The sequence below is a fragment of the Garra rufa genome, chromosome 2 (assembly GCF_049309525.1).
Source record: "Garra rufa chromosome 2, GarRuf1.0, whole genome shotgun sequence".
NCBI lineage: Eukaryota > Metazoa > Chordata > Actinopteri > Cypriniformes > Cyprinidae > Garra > Garra rufa.
The window spans coordinates 48,931,991-48,951,616 of NC_133362.1; the positions used below are offsets into that span (position 1 = coordinate 48,931,991).

Consider the following 19,626-nt stretch of genomic DNA (forward strand, 5'->3'; position numbering starts at 1 on the left):
TTTTAATTTAAAGAGTTAAAGTTAATTTTATTCAACCAGCAAGTTTTTGTTTTTTTTTAATTAGAAATGACACAGATGTCTCCCAGAAGATAATAAGACAATATACAAGAGGCATCATTGTGGAAAAAATTGTTTCTCATCTTTTATTTACATTTGAACAAAAAGTGGCATGTCCAAAATTATTTACACCCTTCTCAATAATCAATAGAAAAGCCTTTATTGGCTATTACAGCAATCAAACGCTTCCTATAATTGCTGACCAGCTTTTTGCATGTCTCCACTGGTATTTTTGCCCATTCATCTTTAGCGATGAGCTCCAACTCTCCTCCAACATCTCCTTGCCATCACCCTGATCTTTAGCTCCTCCACAGATTCTCAATTGGACTTAAGTCAGGACTCTGGCTGGGCCACTGCAAAACGTTAATGTTTTTGTCTGATAACCATTTCTTCACCACTTTTGCTGTGTGTTTTGGGTCGTTGTCGTGCTGAAATGTCCACTGGTGCCCAAGGCCAAGTTTCTCTGCAGACTGCCTGATGTTGTTTTTGAGAATTTTGATGTATTGCTCCTTTTTCATGGTGCCGTTTACTGTGATTAGGTTCCCTGGTCCACTGGCTGAAAAACACCCCCAAAACATTAGGTTCCCACCACCATGTTTGACAGTGGGGATGGTGTTCTTAGGGTTGAAGGCTTCTCTTTTTTTACGTCAAAGAAAGGCTACATCATTGTGGACAAACAATTAAATTTTTGTTTCATCTGACCATAAAACAGAAGACTAGAAGTCGTCTTCTTTGTCCAGATGAGCATTTGCAACGGCCAAGCGGTTGTGTGCCTAATCTGGAGAAGCGGTGCCCTCCTTAGTCTGCGTCCGTGGAACCCAGCGGTGTTCAGTGTCTGTGGACTGTCTGCCTTGAGATGTTGCCACCAGCAGAGCCCAGATTCCGACCACGTCCTCTGAGATTTTTCACAGTGCAGAACTTCAAAACATTTAGATATGGTCTTTTAGCCCTTTAGAACAGCTTGGACTATTTGGAATGGCATAGAACTTTGGATTTTCCCATAGACTGTGACAGTTTGCAAAGGGTATGAATAATTTTGGACATGCCAGTTTTTGTTCAAATGTAAATAAAAGCTGAGAAATATTTTTTTCCCACAATGGTGCCTCTTGTACATCATCTTATTATGTTTTGGGAGAAGCCTGTGTCATTTCTGGTCAAAAAAAAAAAAACTTGCTGGTTGAATAAAAGTAACTTTAAGTCAGAATTTGCCAGGGGTATGAATAATTTAGGGCTTGACTGTATACAGAAAGATAGTAAATTATTCACTGTTCACGATTCTCTAAATATTAGAAGAACAATCTAAGTATTGTGGGGGGGGGTTTATATGAATGTGTCTCCGAAGGTAACTTTGGTTTTCAGAAACATTTCCATGTTATGTTGTCCCTAATCACAAGCCTTTGTAACAATTTAATGAACAATGCGCATAAAAATGTATGTCGGTGCCCTAAACCAGACAATTAATCAACATAATTGCAATTATTTCTTACAATTAATCATCAGCCAAATTTCATAATCATGACAGCCCTACCAGGAACAGTAGTAAAGAAGAAAATGGAGTTCAATTTGATGTGGCTTAAGAAGTGAAACTAAGGTGTGAATAAATTCTGTTCCTCACACAAAGAAAGGAGAAGAGTTTGAACAGAATGGGTTAAAATGTTGCGTGGTCTTAACGGAAACCGAGCTCTCAGAGCGGGATCATATTCATCAGTGAGTAATCCGAGATCAAATCTGATTTGGGTTCAGTTAAGCTGCTTCCAGAGCATTATCCGCTCACGCGAGTTCGATTGCTCATTATGAGCGTGTGCGCGTCCATATGTCAGATGAGTGTTCAGGCGTCTGTCCGTCATGAACGGTGTGATGAGTGTGCTTCATTGAGTGTGTGTTTGCACAGCTGGAGCAGCTGCAGGTGGAGCTGAGTGCAGACAGAGAGAGTCTGCGCAGCGCTGAGAGTCTGAGCTCAGACCTGCTGAAAGAGAAAGCACAGCTGGAGAAAACACTGGAGACCCTCCAACAGAACTCCGACAGACAGGTACACCGCATTCACACACACTGGATTTCATTCATGCTGCACTGCTCAATCCTGTGGGATTGACATAATTCATCCTATTCTGCCCCAATATTTCCATGTCCTCCACACAACAAAAACTGCCATGTGTCGGATCATAACGCTCAAGTGGGAGAAGTCATAATCATTTGACATATCAGTTTGAACTAGCTGTGATTAAAGTTCAGTCATGACAGAATAAGTGTTCACATAGTATGTGATATCGCAAAAATATCATATCACAATTATTTTGAGAATGCATGATTTTATCACAATTCTTTCTCATGTTGGTTTTACTATTTTGCAAATTGTCTGAGCAATACAGCCAAAATAATTTCCCTGTTTTAAAACCAACGCCTTACAAGGTTACAAAATATAAAACAAAAAGAATGGCAGATGTTGGTGAATATAAAAAAATCTTTGTCATTTTATTTTTGTTATTAAAAAATACATGTTACAAATACACATAATATACTAATAAAGCAAACGGTGCTTTGATTTTCAGGTACAGTAGGTGTATTTAGCAGTAGCATTCAAAAAATTTAATTAACAAAACACTATATACATAAATACATCGACTCTTATTAAAGCAACTGTATTAAAGTTCTTCAGTTAAGAGCAGTGAGTGATATTTCTTTGTCATTTACTCACTCTCAAGTTTTTTTCTGAACCTAAAACATGTTAAACATAAAACTTATTTTGAATAATGTGGGTAACAAATGGTTGCTGGTCTCCAGTTACTTCCATAGTATTTGATTTATTTTCCCCCACTATCAAAGTCAGTGGGGACCAGCTACTGTTATCCACATTCTTTAAAATATCAACTTTTGTGTTCAGCACAAGAAAAAAAAGAATAAAGATTTGGGACATCATGTGATTCAGTAATATGTTTGGGGAAACGTCTCTTTAATGACAATCGTCAGCATGTTTAGTTCTGTCGCTTTAAGAGCTGCATGCATCTAATATACAGGCGCGCATCCGTTTTTCTCTCAACTGTTAATCTCACTTTGGACACAGTTTTTTCACAGTGTCCCGTCAGTGACTGTGTGTCATGTTGTACAGTATATTGAGACAGAGGCACACTGTAGCACAATACTACAATATTTTTTCAAAAGCAGATCGTGGAGACATTTTAATCATCCACAATTAAAAATCATAATATCGCACACCTCTATGATAAGGTAAATAGTTGGCCCTAGTGGACTAGATCTGCTTAGCAAGTACATAGACATGCTGCAGCAAGCATGTGAAACGGCCAAACACAAAACACAAGCCCCTAACAATGCTTCTCTACCACCAAGACCTGCCCTGAAGAGCTGTGTTAACTGCAGATGTAACACTAGTCGATTGACTTGCTATGTGTACCTGGTTGCATAGCTTAAATATCTGCTCTGTTGGGCCACTAGAGCCTGGAGCTTATTTAACTTGTTGTTTAGCCTAGCTGTGTGCAGCTGGACTGGGATACCCTTAGGTTTATTTAACTAATGACCTGTGAGAGACTGAGGCGTTTTGTCTAAGGTTTACCCATTTAGAAACACACTGCTGTGACGAGATGTAATGTAGCACAGGTAGAGCTTAGTGAACCGCTTACAGCAACAATGATGCAAGACTTTTTAAATGTTGGCGGCAGAGAGAGCATGAAAGCTGAAAGATTATGAGTAGAGGAGCTATTGGTTCATGCTGGCAGATTTGCACATCAAGAACTTTGCTTATCCTATCACTCTACTCATAGTTTCACCAATAAACTTCAAAGCACTGGTAGATTAAGTCATGTTACTTTTGACAGTGCACATTAATAAACATCTCTGTAAATGTGCCAGTTTAGCTCATTTTTAGCTTGAGTCAAAAAAAAGCATGCATATTAATAGGAATAGACTACTACATGGCACCTTACCAAAGCATATTAACACACTTTAAAACTTTCCTTGTGACAGTTTTCTACAGAAAAAAATCTGTATCTTTAATATATGATGACACACACCACGTTTCAGAGTGATGCATTAATTCAGTAATACAATATAATATTTTTAGGGATTAACAATATCAAAATCTCACAATACGATAATACCGCGACATGAAGTCCCTGATACGATATTTATTGCGATTTATTGCGAAGACAAATGAAGAATTGGATTTTTTTTTTATTTTGTGCATTTTAAAGTTTAATTGTTCTATTTAATGCACTTCGAGAGTTCAAATTAAGAGCTCCAACCCATGTTCTTTACTAAGAAAACTTCAGAAAAAAGTCTGAATTGACTTGTACCTGAACTTTAAAGGAGACTCAACCCTCTTTTTATTTGTGATATACTGTCTCAGTCTAAATTACATTTACACTGGTGTTTTAGGAAGCCAAAAAAATAGAATGTAAAAATAATAACGACAATGACAGTACTAGCCATATATTGTAAAATGAATATTTCAAATTAGCAGAGATGGGAAAATTAGATATGAATCAATTAGACATTAATATTGCGTGACCAATAGCAGTCGCTGTACAGAAACTGCTCAGGTACCTTCAGGTCATGGTTGTCGTAACACACACCAGGTTTGGTCTAAATATGTGAAAGCATTGCAAAGATGTAGACTCACGTCCATTTTAGCACACTCTTCATCAAATTCATTCAGAAGTTATTCAATAACTGTTGATCAACTTAAACTCTACAACTAGAAGATGAACATAATCTGATCGGATCATCCTAAAATCAGTTGAATGCTGTAGGAGTTAAAGTAGTTTCAAAAGAACATTTCAGATAGAGTGAGGGCCTTAAACTGTCCCGTACGTGTTGTTCAACAATCTCTCTTCGCTGACTCCCTCTGTCTGGTGGTGACGCAGGTCAAGGGTCTGGAACAGGAGAATGAACATCTGAACCAGACCATCACCTCTCTCAGACAGCGCTCTCAGGTCAGCGCCGAAGCCCGCGTCAAAGACATCGAGAAAGAAAACCGTGTGCTGCACGAGTCCATCAAAGAGACCAGCAGCAAGCTCAACAAGATGGAGTTTGAGCGCAAACAACTTCGCAAAGACCTGGAGCACTACAAAGAGAAAGGAGAAAGAGCCGAGGAGCTAGAGATGGAGGTCCATCGACTGGAGCGAGAGAAGGAGGGTCTGCAGAAGCGACTCGCTGCTCTCGCCATCACCTGCGGGAAGGTGGAGGTGTTGGAGAAGGAGAATGCCGAACTGGAAGCCGAGAGCAGAAAACTTAAGAAAGCAGCGGATGGTCTGAGGAACGCTTCCTATCAGCTGGAGGTCCTGGAGAAGGAAAACGCCCAGCTGGATGAAGAAAATCTGGAGCTCAGGCGCATGATGGAATCTTTACGGTCCAACGGAGCAAAGGCTGCCCAGCTGGAGCTGGAGAACAAAGAGCTGGAGAACGAGAGATCTCAACTCAAAAAAAGTCTTGAGCTGCTGAAGGCGTCGTCCAAGAAAAACGAACGTCTGGAAGTTAGTTACCAAAGCCTCGACGCGGAGAACCAGCGGCTCCAGAAAGCCCTGGAGAACGGCAGCCGCAAGATTCAAAAGCTGGAGGGAGAACTGCAGGACGTGGAGGTGGAGAACCAGAACCTGCAGCAGAGCCTGGAGGAGCTGAAGATCTCCAGCAAAGGTCTGGAGCAGCTGGCGAAGGAGAACGCGGTCCTGGAGCAGGAGAACTCTCAGCTGGAGAAGGACAAGAAACAGCTGGAGAAGGAGAACAAACGGCTGCGGCAGCAGGCGGAAATCAAAGACTCCAAACTAGATGAAGACAACCTGCGCATCTCTCATCTCGAGAAGGAGAACCGCACGCTCGGCAAGGAGGTCGCGGCTCTCAAAGACGTGTGCGGTCGCATCAAAGACTTGGAAAAGGACAATAAAGAACTGGTCAAACAAGCAACCATAGACAAGAAGACCCTGGTCACTCTGAGAGAGGTAACTAACTCGCCTAAAGAAAAACGGACGTGTTAAGTTGGTGTATGCTTGACTGTGGACTTGATGTGATGTTTCCTGTTGCAGGAGCTTGTCAATGAAAAGCTAAAGACCCAGCAGATCAACAATGACCTGGAGAAGCTGACCCATGAGCTTGAGAAGATCGGCCTCAACAAAGACGGTCTTCTAGGTGATGAAGAGAGCTCTGATGACAGGTAATTAATGATCACTTCAGTCACTAGGGCTGCAGCAATCAGAAGTCATAATGTCTATATAACGTATTTTCATGTTTGTCAGGTTTAAGCTTCTAGAGTGTAAACTGGAGTCCACTCTGAAGTCCTCTCTGGAGATCAAAGCGGAGAAGATCGCTGCTCTAGAAGCCAGACTGCAGGAGTCCTCCAACCTCAACCAGCAGCTACGACAGGAACTCAAAACGGTAGAGTGTTAAGGCTTTGTTTGGTTTGTTGGTAGTAGACAAGAAGTGTGTGTTTATTAAACCTCCTTTGTCCACCTTCAGGTGAAGAAGAACTACGAGGCGCTGCGTCAGCGGCAGGAGGAGGAGTGTTCGGCTCAGAGCTCACCCTCTAGAGGACGGGAGGATGCGCAGAGCGTCAGCAAATGGGAGAAGGAGAGTCAGGAGGCCACGCGAGAGCTTCTGAAGGTCAAAGACCGACTCATAGAGGTGGAGAGGAACGTAAGTACCATGACCTGTACGACAACAGCTGCCCATCAGAATGCCTTTCCATTAGCAAAACAGTTGATGTTGCTGATGTTTGTCCAGAACGCCACTCTCCAAGCAGAGAAGCAGGCTCTCCGGACGCAGCTAAAGCAGCTGGAGTCTCAGAGCAGTAATCTACAGGCGCAGATATTGGCGCTGCAGAGACAGACCGCGTCCCTACAGGAGAACAACACCACGCTACAAACACAGAACGCCAAACTACAGGTCAGAGTCGCTCTCCTCACCCAATTATCTGGTCTAGCGCTGCTGAGTTTCTGAGAGAAAGGGTGTGATAGATGTTTATCCTCACGAATGTAACGGGAGTTTGGCCGTAAAAGCTTTTCAGGCCCCTGAGAGTTGTACAAAACGAGCTTCAACTCTTAAATCGATGTTATAACCCTGCTGATGTCTGCTCATTTACCAGAAGTGCACTTTGAGCTGAATGAGTTCTGGCTTGTGTTGAAGTGAGAAAGTGATTACGATGTGCTCGCAGGTGGAGAACTCAACGCTGAACTCTCGGAGCGCCGCACTCATGTCCCAGAATGCTCAGCTGCAGACGCAGCAGTCCAGCACAGAGAGCGAGAGGGACGTCGCCATACGAGAGAAGGAAGAACTGCGCACGGTCTACGACCTGCTGCTGCACGACCACGAGAAACTGTCAGCGCTGCACGAGAGACAGGCGTCAGAGTACGAGGACCTGATCGGCAAACACGGAGAGCTGAAGAGCGGACATAAGAGTCTGGAGCTGCAGCACCGCAGCCTGGAGAACAGGTGTGACAATCACAAACCTTACAACTAGAGGAATCACCCTTTCATTTAGCAATCACCTTTACATTATTAGACACTGTGTGTGTGTGTGTGTGTGTGTGTGTGTGTGTGTGTGTGTGTGTGTGTGTGACCTGGTATTCATCACGTTGTGGGGACCAAATGTCCCCACAAGGATAGGAATACCAGTAGATTTTGACCTTGTGGGGACATTTCTCAGGTCCCCATGAGGAAACAGGCTTATAAATCATGCACAATGAGTTTTTTTGAGGAAGTAAAAGTGTGCACAATCTCCTGTGAGGGCTAGGTTTAGGTGTAGGGCCATAGAAAATACGGTTTGTAGAGTATAAAAACCATTACGCCTATGGAATGTCCCCATAAAACATGTAAACCCAACGTGTGTGTGTGTGTGTGTGTGTGTGTGTGTGTGTGTGTGTGTGTGTGTGTGTGTGTGTGTGTGTGTGTGTGTGTGTGTGTGTGCGCGCAGGTACAATCAGCTGTTGAAGCAGAAGACTGAGCTGGAGCAGCTGGAGAAAGAACTCAAAGCAGAGCGAGAGAAGATGATCTCCGACAGCAAGAGCCATCAGGACACGGCCGCGCAGTACCACAAACTCAACGACGAGCACCACACGTGAGTCTCACGATGAGGGAACGTCTCTCTTGACTGATGCTGATCTCTAATGAGTGTCTCTCATGTGTGCAGCCTGAACTCCACTTACCAGCAGCTCCTGAAGGACAATGAGCTCCTGCAGACGGATCATAAGACCCTCAAGAGTCAGCTGAACACGGCTCGTCTGGAGCAGACGCGTCTGGAGGCAGAGTTTTCCAAACTCAAAGAGCAGTACCAGCAGCTGGACATAACATCTACCAAACTCACCAACCAGTGCGAGGTACACTCCTCATGATCTCACACAGCCGTCAGGTGCTCTTCAGCTCCTCAACTCTAGTTTGTCCAGCAGAGATTTAAACTTCTTCGCTTTTGTTTAGAAAAAATGATAATCAGAATCAGACTTGATTTATTTATAGCCCAACAGAAATCAGCTGCAGTAGGTCAGTAAGGTGTATCTGACTGATCTCATACAAGACCCGAAAGAGCTGTATTATTCATATAAACACTATAGAAGTCAACATTCTAAACATCGGTGAACAAAAAAGTTGATTGCAAACAAAGACGTGTGGAGGCTAATGTGCTTGTGTGAAATGTGTCCTGCAGTTGTTAAGTCAGCTGAAGGGAAATCTAGAGGAAGAGAACCGGCATTTGCTGGATCAGATCCAGACCCTCATGCTGCAGAACCGGACCCTGCTGGAGCAGACCATGGAGAGCAAAGACCTCTTCCACGTCGAGCAGAGACAATACATGTGTGACATCACCATATTTCTACACACCTAATTCACACCTCTTATTCTACCCTCATTCTTGTTTATCTTCTAAAACTATTTTCCTGTAACTAATATCACCCTCTGTGTGCTGATGCTATACTCCTCTCTGTGTCTCTCACAGCGATAAACTCAATGAACTGAGGAGACAGAAAGAGAAACTTGAGGAGAAGATCATGGACCAGTATAAATTTTATGACCCATCACCTCCACGAAGGTAAGCGTGCCATCTCACGCAGATCACTGTTGTGTTTGCAACACACAATGGCACAATACACTGGAGAAATGTTGTTTAATCAAATGCTCTTTGGAATGAGAATGTCTAAATTATGACTAAAGCTCTGTCAAATGTCCACCTCTTGTTTGCTCATTCACTATTCCCATACAGTAAATGGTTTTATAGGGAGTGATGTCAGATTTCATTGTTATTTTGCTGTTCATTGTGGTGATCCAGAGTCAGGACAGCACAGAGCAGATCGTTTGCACAACTCCAGTGTATAATATATAGAGAAGATCAGACATTTCAAACAGTTAGAGCCTCAATGTTATAAAGACCACTGATAAGAAGAGATAACACAAGTGCCGTGCACCAACATCAATTACCTGGTTTTCAAACTACACATCATCACCGTTGCAAAAAAAGGTTGTTATTGGCATCCTGCCCACTACCATATGTATTGCATTAGCAAATCTTTACCTGTGTAGCCCTTAAAAAATCAGGGTCCATTAGCACATTTTTTCCACAGTTTTTGTGAATGGGTGTCCAGAGATGTGATGGTTCTAGAGATCTGCATGTTGTCTTTTTCAATGGTTTAGCATTGCCAAGGCCACACTGTCCCCTCTGCGTTCATTGCAGCAAATTTTCATCTGAAGTTAGGGGTGGGCGATATGGCAAACGTATCATATCATGATTTTTTTTTTTTAAATATCACGATTCACAATTTTATCACAATTCTTTGTCATGTTGGTTTTACTATTTTGCAAGTTGTCTGAGCAGTACAGCCAAACTAATTTCCCTATTTTAAAACCAAAGCTTTACATGGTAACAAAATATAAAACAAAAAGAATGGCAGATGCATGATGCACATGCCAAAACAGTGCATGGACGAAATGACGTTATTTAACCGGCACATGCAAATAATGTACTTTTGTGATTGTGAATAAGTGCAGTGTCCTGTGAGTGAATCTGTCGTATTGTACAGTATATTAAGACAGAGGCAGGCTGCTACAATATTTTTTCAAAAACAGATCATGGAGACATTTTAATCATTCACGATCAGAAATCGTCATATCGCACACCCCTACCTGAAGTGCATCTTTTTATGCAGGATATCTGCAGAGATCCTTTACATTGTCTGCAGCCACAGAAGCAGCCAAAACCTCTGTTTCATCAAAGGATTGGGCCTTGCTGGAGGTGTAAGCATGGAGCTGATGAATATAGCTCACGTTTTACTACACAATGACTTGCAGCTTTAGTTGATCTCCCTGATGAGGATGAAAGCAAGATATGCAGGATGATTTCTTCTATAACACAACTGAGATGGAGATAAGCTTGTTGTGAAAAGGAAAACCACTCTCCACAACGTCAGACATCAAGCAGCACTAAGACTAGCCATGGCTAAGAGGAGACCTGACTTCACTATACCCATAATATGCCAAACCTTCCTGGCTTTCCTGAACTGAATGAACTAAACTAAACTCATTAGGAATCAAAATGAACTTGAAAGGGGCTCATTTAACCCCACACTGTCAGGAGTCTGTTAAATTTGGGAGAATGGAGACTATGCCCACATGTGGTACAACAGACCTAAAAGAGATACAGCAGGACTGACTTTGCTTGTCTAATGAGCCAAGCAAATCTCTGTCCACTGCTCTTCTCAATGAGGGAAAGAATCCAGAGCATCCAAATTTTGTGTTTTTTTTTTCTTTCTTTTTTTTGTGGGATTGCTACCGCAAACATTACTCAGTGACAGGTGATTCTTGAAATCCCATTTATATTTATGGATTAAACTGATGCTTATATCCAAAGCAACTTGCATTGCATTTAGTCTTTCTTATTTCATGGAGTCCATCAGAATTCAACCTGACCTTGACATTGTTAGCACCGTGCTCTACTGTTTGGGCTACACTGCAGGAATGCTAACCAGGTAGCAACCGACAAACTGCATGGTACTTTAAAATGTTTAACATGCAGTCTGGCCAACTGCTGCCTGAGGTACTCAACTCTTTAATCTTGAAATGATTTGAGAGGCAAGCCAAAGACTACATTTGCTTCTCACTCTCCAACTGACCTGTTTGCCTATCACCGATAAAGAACTATAAACGCTATAATGGTACAACACCAAAACTACACATCATCCTCTCCCACTTAAATTGCATGAAGGCAAACCATATGTGACCCTGGACCACAAAACCAGTCTTAAGTCGCTGGGGTATATTTGTAGCAATAGCCAAAAATACATTGTATGGGTCAAAATTATTGAATTTTCTTTTATGCCAAAAATCATTAGGATATTAAGTAAAGATCATGTTCCATGAAGATTTTTTGTAAAATTCCTACTATATATCAAAATGTAATTTTTGATTAGTAATATGCATTGTTAAGAACTTAATTTGGACAACTTTAAAGGTGATTTTCTCAGTATTTAGATTTGTTTGCACCCTCAGATTGCAGATTTTCAAATAGATGTGTCTCAGCCAAATATTGTCCTATCATAACAAACCATATATCAATGTATACAAAAGTACAACTCAAAAACTCACTAGTCTGCCTCGCTAATCAACCTGGCTGTTTCCCAAAGGCATCAAAAAACATCTCTGTTTTGTCAAATTTAACCTTATGACTGGTTTTGTGGTCCAGGGTCACATATTAGGTCGGTGTAAGTTGGTTACTGTTAAGCATTTGACACTGTAATCAACACAAGACTTGGCTCCAAGGTCCAGACATTAAGACTGAGTTGCTCCATCTGCCTGTGGTCATCTTTGCTCATCCTAAACATTGGTGTTTCCCAGGAAATGCAAACTGATCAAATTTGCTGATGGCATTGTAGTGGTAGACTTAATCATGGATGATTATCACCAATCTGGCAGGGAAATGTTAAACTCTTTTCTCACAGTATTAGCAAAATTAGGAACCTGATAGTGAAAGACTAGAAATACAACTCAAAAACTCACTAGTCTGCCTCGCTAATCAACCTGGCTGTTTCCCAAAGGCATCAAAAGCCAAAGCGCCTCATAAAGACTGTTGGTGCCTGTGGTTTCCATGATCTACAAGGGCTCACAGTGCTTTTGGATAACACAACCCAGTCTGTTGCGGTCCTGGCACACCCTTAATACACAGTGTGGCATAGCAATACCCTTACCATCCCAGATGTCAGAAGTTCAGGATATTCTCTCAGATAAAAAAAAACACCATCTCGGGCAGCATCACTGCCTGGAACCTCACCTTGTGTGTCTACAATGCCTCTCAGAGAGTGTTGCCTTCATCTGAACACATCTCCAGGAGGGATTTACCTTCCCTATGACACACAGACTTCAGAAAGTGCAGGATAAGAGCAGGATAAACAGTTGTGCTTAAACAGTTCTATGGACTGCTAATGCTATTATGCAGATGCACATTTGTAAACTGATTTAGTGACAACACACACACCTGTGAGAATTTCATAATTTATACAGTGACTACACTGGTCGTCTTTGCTTAAATGGAGGCACATCACTGCGTTGCATGAACCTTGAACACCACCTCAGATTCATGCTAAATTTCTCCAGGCCGATCTTACTCCCAAATTCAGCACTTCTGCCTAAGGTGATTAAACCGGGATTAAGTTGTTTAAGAGTAGAAATCCCTGTGTGTCATGTTCATCTATTTAGTTCTGCAGAGAAGAACAGATTGCATGGAGTGTGTGTTTAACAGCTTTTTGTGTGCAACAGCATTATAAATGCCACAGCTGTCTCATAGATTAACGGAAATGTTTAACCCTGCTCCTCGAGGCCAACTGTCCTGCAGAGTTTAGCTCTAACCCTGATCAAACACACTGTATCCATTGTAAAATACAGAAACAGGTTGGACATAAAGTTTACAGGTGAGTGGGTCTCCAGGAGCATGATTAAGACCTCTGGAATAAGGCTGAGACCTTATTCCACTAGAGAAATCACTGTATCTCTGTTGAGGATGTATGGGCAACAGCAGACTGGGCTTCTCTTCACAAGAAGGGATTACTAGGTTTGGCTGGGATTACTAGGCTCTCTCTTGCACGTGTGATGTTGGAGGGAAATCTTGGAGAGACTCCAGGTGTCCTGAATGCTGACTAGTTTGTCAAGTGACTGAACAAGTGCACACTGTCTTTAACCCAGAGAAGTTTAGGTTATGACTAGACTACAACCCTGCTCCTTTGAGGCTGATAAGAGGACATTTTCATCTGCTTGGAAGTGCTAACTATAAAATTGGACCTGTGTCTATGTAGTGGATTATGTAGGGAAGGAGCAAGGCTTCCCTAATGCAGTGGTTCCCAACTAGAGATCTTCTCGGGTCCTAAAATCCATACCCCACCCAACCCTTGTGTCTTATCGGGTCCATTTGGAAAAGTACATTTATTTTAGGCTGTGTTCACACTTGTAGTTTGGTTCGTTTGTTTCATTTGGTCCAGACCAAAAAGGAAAATGATACATTTGGTCCTAGTCCACTTTGCGTTCACACTGGCATTTTTGCCAGAAAACCTAAAGATACTGAACCTAAAGGCATAGTGATACATTCACAACCTGATTGCTCGGGTTGAATGACGTATATTTCGTGATGGAACTCACCGAACACTCCAAACAAAAGAAAAAGGTGCGTTCGGCTAGAATCTGCGCTGGGGGTGTATGACATCAAAGTACCCATTCACGAACCAAACAAGTGTGAACACACCCTAAATTACCCGAGACCCGAACACGACCCATGTCCGAGACACTTTTGAATTTTGGACCCGATCCGGCTCAGGTCTCGCCTTGGGTTTTTGGATCCAAGTGGACCTGTGAAGACCTCTATTCCCAATGATGTTACTGGAGCCCCAAAACATATCCTGATTTCAGGTTATCGGCTCATTAGTAAAGACTCCAAGACCTGAAATGTGTAAGACAAAGGAGACCTGCAAAATATGCAGTTTTGGGAGCTCCAGGAACAGACTGGCCATTAACCTAAAGACATCATTGTGGATGAGCCAGATGCCTCAGTCATGTATCACTTACCTCCCTCAGAGAACCATGGTTACAATACAGTTAAAACCTCAGATCTGCTATGTTTGTGAGCATTTCATTCTCCTGATGTGTTGTAGCATTTTGGGGTCTCGAATTATTACACAAGATGGTTTACAGGACATAGATCACATGATGAGATTTGCTGTTTCTGCAGGAGGGGCAACTGGATCACGCTGAAGATGAGGAAACTCATCAAGCCAAAGAGTCGTGAGCGCATGCGCTCTCTCACGCAGACCCCGCCCCGCTCCGAGTCCAGCGAAGGTTTCCTGACGCTGCCGCACCCAGACAGTCAGGACAGCTCGTCCGTCGGCTCCGGAACCAACTCGCTGGAGGACAGCCTCACCCACCGCAGCAGCAGTGAGTATCAGCACACGACCTGTTCAGCTTTGACAGTCACTTTACTCCGGAATCCGGAAACATCATCCGGAATCACTCAGACAGGTTCAGTAAGTGACTGAATGATTCTGACTGATTCTTTCTTTGATTTCCTGAGTGAATCCAGTTCAGCTTAGAGGTTTGTGTCGGAGACATGGTCTGCTAGTACATGTTGGTGGTGCGTGCAGGTGTAAAATTGGGAAAAGTCACTCTTGATCCCATCCACCATCTTATGTTTCCTGTTATCACTCATGTGCCCCCACAACTTATTTCAAAAGAATCATTTGTTAATCAATCATAGCAATCAGTCCAACTGTGTTTGTGAAGTCAGCACAAAAGAAAGTTGTGTAATGTATCTGTTCATTGTCTATGTAATCTTGTGGGCACCCAATGGAAAACTTCTCTCGTCACAATTCGCACGGCAAGCTCACATCTCCGCTAGAGAATGATGTCATGTTAGATGTATGATCGCGTAGTTCCGGCCTGATGCTTTCTCTTGTGTTTTCTTGCTTGCTTTGCGAAGGGAAGAGAGTTGAGAAAAGCCAAACGCAGGCTTCCTCTAACGGTATGCTGTCAGTCAGCCCATGAACGCTCTGCATTTGTGTTCCTCTCTATTAAAAGGTGCAATGCGAACAGTGCGTGCGACTGGAGTTCAGCGCTCCAGAGTCATTCATTCATCTGTGTGTGAGAGCACAGGGACAACATTCATTGGAGCCGCTCGCTAATGATCTGTGACTGTCTCCCGCATTGCACCCTTTAATAATCATTGTCCCGTTGGCATCAGACGCTGTGGCATACGTTTGACTACATGTGTGTTCATTTGACGTTCAGAGTGATCGTGTTAAACGTACAAGCATCATTTTGACAGAATGGTGCACTGGATGTCATGCTAACATGCGTCTGTTCTCTCCTCCCGCTCATTGCGTTTCTTTGCCTTTGCCTGTCCGGTGACAGCGCTGAAAAAGCTTCCGTTCATGAGGAACCGATCCAAGGACAAAGACCGTGTGAAGGCCGTCTACCGCCGCTCCATGTGTAAGACATCTGACCGTCCTCATCCATCTCGCTCTTCTCACTCTTACTGTCCGCATCTTCTGCAGTGGTCATCTAAAGTCACGTCACACACCTGCACTGTCCTCATTCTCTTGTGACCGTGACACAGTTAGAGTTCATGTTCGTCTCTTCAGATGCACAAACATAATTCAGACCAGTTACAACAGATTCTTAAGATTAAAGTACAATTTCACAACCTCAGCCCTCAGACATATTAACATTTAGATACCTACTTTCATTTGCTTTTAAGACACTTTTAAAGGATTAGTTCACTTTCATTACAACAATGCACAGATAATGTACTCACCCCCTTGTCATCCAAGATGTTCATGTCTTTCTTTCCTCAGTCGTAAAGAAATAGATTTTTTGAGGAAAACATTTCAGGATTTCTCTCGTTTATAATGGATATGGATGGCGCCCCGAAGTTTGAACTTCCGAAATGCAGCTTAAATGCAGCTTCAAAAAGCTCTAAATGATCTCAGTCGAGGAGGAAGGGTCTTATCTAGCGAAACGATCGTTTTTTTTTTTCGAAACAAATTGACAATTTATATACTTTTTAACCTCAAATGCTCGTCTTGTCTCATCTCTGCAATGCGCATGCACAGTCTGTGTGATTGGGGTAAATACAGTTTGCTATGTCGAAAAACTCCCATCTCGTTGTCTTCCCTATCTTCAAAATCGCCTTAGATCGCTGCAAAAGTACCGACATAGTGTTTACAAAGTGAACATACAAAGAACTCAAACGCCCTTTACAAAAAAAGGTAAAAACAGCATTGTAGGACGATTTTGACATTGAAGATATAAACGAGATGGGAGTTTTTGGACATCCCCTAACTGCATTGACCCCAATCATGCGCATTGCAGAGATGAGACAAGACGAGCATTTGAGGTTAAAAAGTATATAAATCGTCAATTTGTTTCAAAAATAACCGATTGTTTCGCTAGATAAGACCCTTCCTCCTCGACTGGGATCGTTTAGAGCCTGTTGAAGCTGCATTTAAACTGCATTTTGGAAGTTCAAACTTCGGGGCGCCATCCATGTCCATTATAAACGAGAGAAATCCTGAAATGTTTTCCTCAAAAAAACATAATTTCTTTACGACTGAGGAAAGGAAGACATGAACATCTTGGATGACAAGGGGGTGAGCACATTATCTGTACATTGTTATGAAAGTGAACTACTCCTTTAAGCAGTCGCCCACACAGTGAAGACAGTATCCCAACCGTCATTGACTTTAGAAAAGCGTTTTTTGGCTGGGATCAGTTTATGAACTGTTTTATCAAACATGTAATATATCAGGGTTATTTTGTTGAACTGGTACACTGCCTGCTAGATTTCCATTTTAGTGTATTAAAGTGTATAAGCACTGTTCATCTGCTGCTTGAATAGTATAAGCACTCGTGAAGTCGTGAGTTTGTGTTAATGTTTTTGTTTCCTTCATCTCTCCATTAATCACTTGCATTCAGCTTTGCTGTTTTTCTTAACATCTCTTTCTTTTCTCCTGCGTGTTCACTCATATTGAGCGCATGCGATGCGCAGCAGATCTTTAGCGTGTTAATCCAGTGTGTGCGTCTGTCTCAGCCATGAACGACCTGCTGCAGACGATGGCTCTGTCTGAGGGTCAGTGGTCCAGCAGCACGGATCATCTAGAAGCTCCTGACGAGGCCATCGGCGCTCAGCACGGGAAGGAGTTTGGATCCATGGACTATTCCAGCACTGCGGCCGACTACGCCGGCCTGACCCTGACCCGCGGCCGCAGCGCTCGCCACTGCTCCGATACGGGTACGTGTTTACTGCTGCATACAGGGATACGCGTGATCGAGTAGAACTGTATTTTGAGTGTCATGGTGCACCGCTGTGCTGCAGGTAACGCCATGTCCAGTGAGGACATCACACGGCTCTCGTCGGAGGAGTGCAGCGTGCTGCGAGCGCAGGGTGAGTAACTGCTCCTCACCCGTTCTGTCCAGCAGGGTAGAGCGGCTCTGGTCTCTGGCGTGAGCGTCTGTCCCGCACCATCTGTTGACCCGCTGTGATGTCATCTCCTGCAGTTCCGACTGATCACGCTCCAGCTCTCAGAGCTTTCATGTTGCATCATTTAGACGACTGTCTACTTAACTGCGGTATTCTCTAATAAATTCATTACACAGACTAAATCTTAATTTCATAATGATCCTGCTTTCAGTTCTTTTACGACTCCAGAGTGCGACTAAAAATGTGCAATAATAATTAGCAATTTAGTCACTGTTGGCAACAGTTTTGAAAACTGCACATCCATACCTTTCATCAGATATCATTTTATTATGCGCCAGTGTTTCCTGCACGCAACAACAACCGTGAGTCATAATGTCTGAGTCACACTTTAAGCACTTGTTCTTTTTAAGGAGATTCATACAACAGCCTCAAACCAGCTTTAAAGTTACAGTGAGAGTCAGTCAGTGAATGATTCACAGTAGAGGTCGACCGATATGGGTTTTTTTATAGCCGATGCCGATGTTTAGAGGTCAGGGTCAGCCGATGGCCGATATGTGCTTAATTCTTAGTTTTGCATGATACTTACATAGGCTTAATCACTTGTGCTTTTAAGCCAAATCTATGCTGAAAAAATAAGGTTTACTGACATCTGGACGTGACCATAGATATAAACTCGCAGTGTCTGGGGTGACGGAGAGGATGGGCGCATCAGGTGCAATCATCAAATATATTTAAGAGGAAGCTGGTGCCACGGTCCTGACCACATAACTCAGGTTCAGCTTTTACAAAATGTAGTTAATGTTCACATCATTATTGATTTATCTCATCCACCCGCGACCCACCCGCAAGTAATAAGAATGCATTTTTTTATTACCCGACCTGCGGATATTAGGGATGCACCGATCCGACTTTTTCAGTCCCGATACCGATGCCTGGGCTTTGTATATCTGTCGATACCCGATACCGATCCGATACCATTGTTGAATTAAAAATAAACTGCATACCTTCCACCTTATACCTTCCTTCCACCATGTAGAAGAAACTACAGGCACCAACCTTTCCTAACTAAGACAAAACAGATGCAATGTATTGAATACTTATTTATTTGTTATTTAAAGAACAATTCTGAATTCAAATCGAAAATAGAATGTAATCAAACTTCTTAAAATTAGGGCTGGTCCGAATACCATTTTTTGAGCTTCGAAGCTTCGGAGGGACGGGCTGAACATATTCTTCTCTCTAATAAAGGCAGGAATGTCTTTCTGTTTGCATTTTTATTATGTCGAGAACAATTCATCCAATCGATTTTTGCTGTGGACCCAAGGGAGTGCAGTGTTGCATTTTGGTGCAATATGGACACATAACATGTTCAGAATTAATAAATTGTAACAGAACATTGCAAGTTGGAAGCGGCGCGCCTCACGCAGGCAGAGCTTGCTTCGAGAACAGACACTGCACTAGTGATACAAAACACACAGGTCTGTTAAGAGCAATACTTTCAATAAGATAGCCTAACATTTTTTAACAAACAAATCTCTCCCAAATCAGAAAATAGCAGCACAGTAATTATTGACACCGTAAAGGGTAGGCTGTTTAAATAAAAGAAGAACGAAAAAAAATGGTGCGGTGTTTAAATAAATAAATGTATATCTAAATTAGGCCTATTTGTAAATAAATATATATACATTATATATAAAGTTTGTGTATATAGGCCTATATAGAAAATACATATGTCTATTATTTTGAAACCCAAAATAAATGAGGCTCAAGCATTATTAACAAACGTGTGTTTATTTGAGCACTTCCGTCAGTGAACAAGCAGCCTACAAAACGCTAAAATAAATCAAAGAAATAATACATTTAAATATGAAACTAGCCTAAATAATAATGTTAAATAGGCTGTTAAACAAACATTCGTTGCAAAAAAATCCTAACAACCTCGACAGAATTACTGACCCGAGTCCGACTGAAACCGGTCTTGTTTCTCTTTCTCTTCCCCATTACACAGCTGCTGTTTTTAATAGCAAAGTGATTACATTTATTTTCGTTTATTTAGGTTATAAAGTAAATTTAGAAATATATTTGGAACACTTTTTATTTGTTAAATTCAAGTTTTTGTGTTTTTAAAGTAA

At 42.2% G+C, this 19,626-nt stretch overlaps 1 protein-coding gene across 2 annotated transcripts in view; it reads left to right on the plus strand.

The window, feature by feature from the left end:
- ccdc88ab (coiled-coil domain containing 88Ab) overlaps positions 1 to 19,626 on the plus strand; it is a 78,876-nt gene that overhangs the window by 35,226 nt on the left and 24,024 nt on the right. Inside the window, exons 14-29 of one of the 2 annotated variants that reach the window (XM_073834346.1) lie at positions 1,949 to 2,086; positions 4,935 to 6,005; positions 6,090 to 6,217; positions 6,300 to 6,438; positions 6,520 to 6,696; positions 6,784 to 6,945; positions 7,214 to 7,491; positions 7,973 to 8,116; positions 8,189 to 8,375; positions 8,699 to 8,844; positions 8,987 to 9,079; positions 14,252 to 14,454; positions 14,996 to 15,037; positions 15,427 to 15,504; positions 17,105 to 17,305; positions 17,390 to 17,458. In XM_073834346.1, the coding sequence (XP_073690447.1) occupies positions 1,949 to 2,086; positions 4,935 to 6,005; positions 6,090 to 6,217; positions 6,300 to 6,438; positions 6,520 to 6,696; positions 6,784 to 6,945; positions 7,214 to 7,491; positions 7,973 to 8,116; positions 8,189 to 8,375; positions 8,699 to 8,844; positions 8,987 to 9,079; positions 14,252 to 14,454; positions 14,996 to 15,037; positions 15,427 to 15,504; positions 17,105 to 17,305; positions 17,390 to 17,458 (3,256 nt within the window). The remainder of the gene's footprint in view (positions 1 to 1,948; positions 2,087 to 4,934; positions 6,006 to 6,089; positions 6,218 to 6,299; positions 6,439 to 6,519; positions 6,697 to 6,783; positions 6,946 to 7,213; positions 7,492 to 7,972; positions 8,117 to 8,188; positions 8,376 to 8,698; positions 8,845 to 8,986; positions 9,080 to 14,251; positions 14,455 to 14,995; positions 15,038 to 15,426; positions 15,505 to 17,104; positions 17,306 to 17,389; positions 17,459 to 19,626) is intronic. The other variant, XM_073834348.1, reaches the window with a different exon arrangement.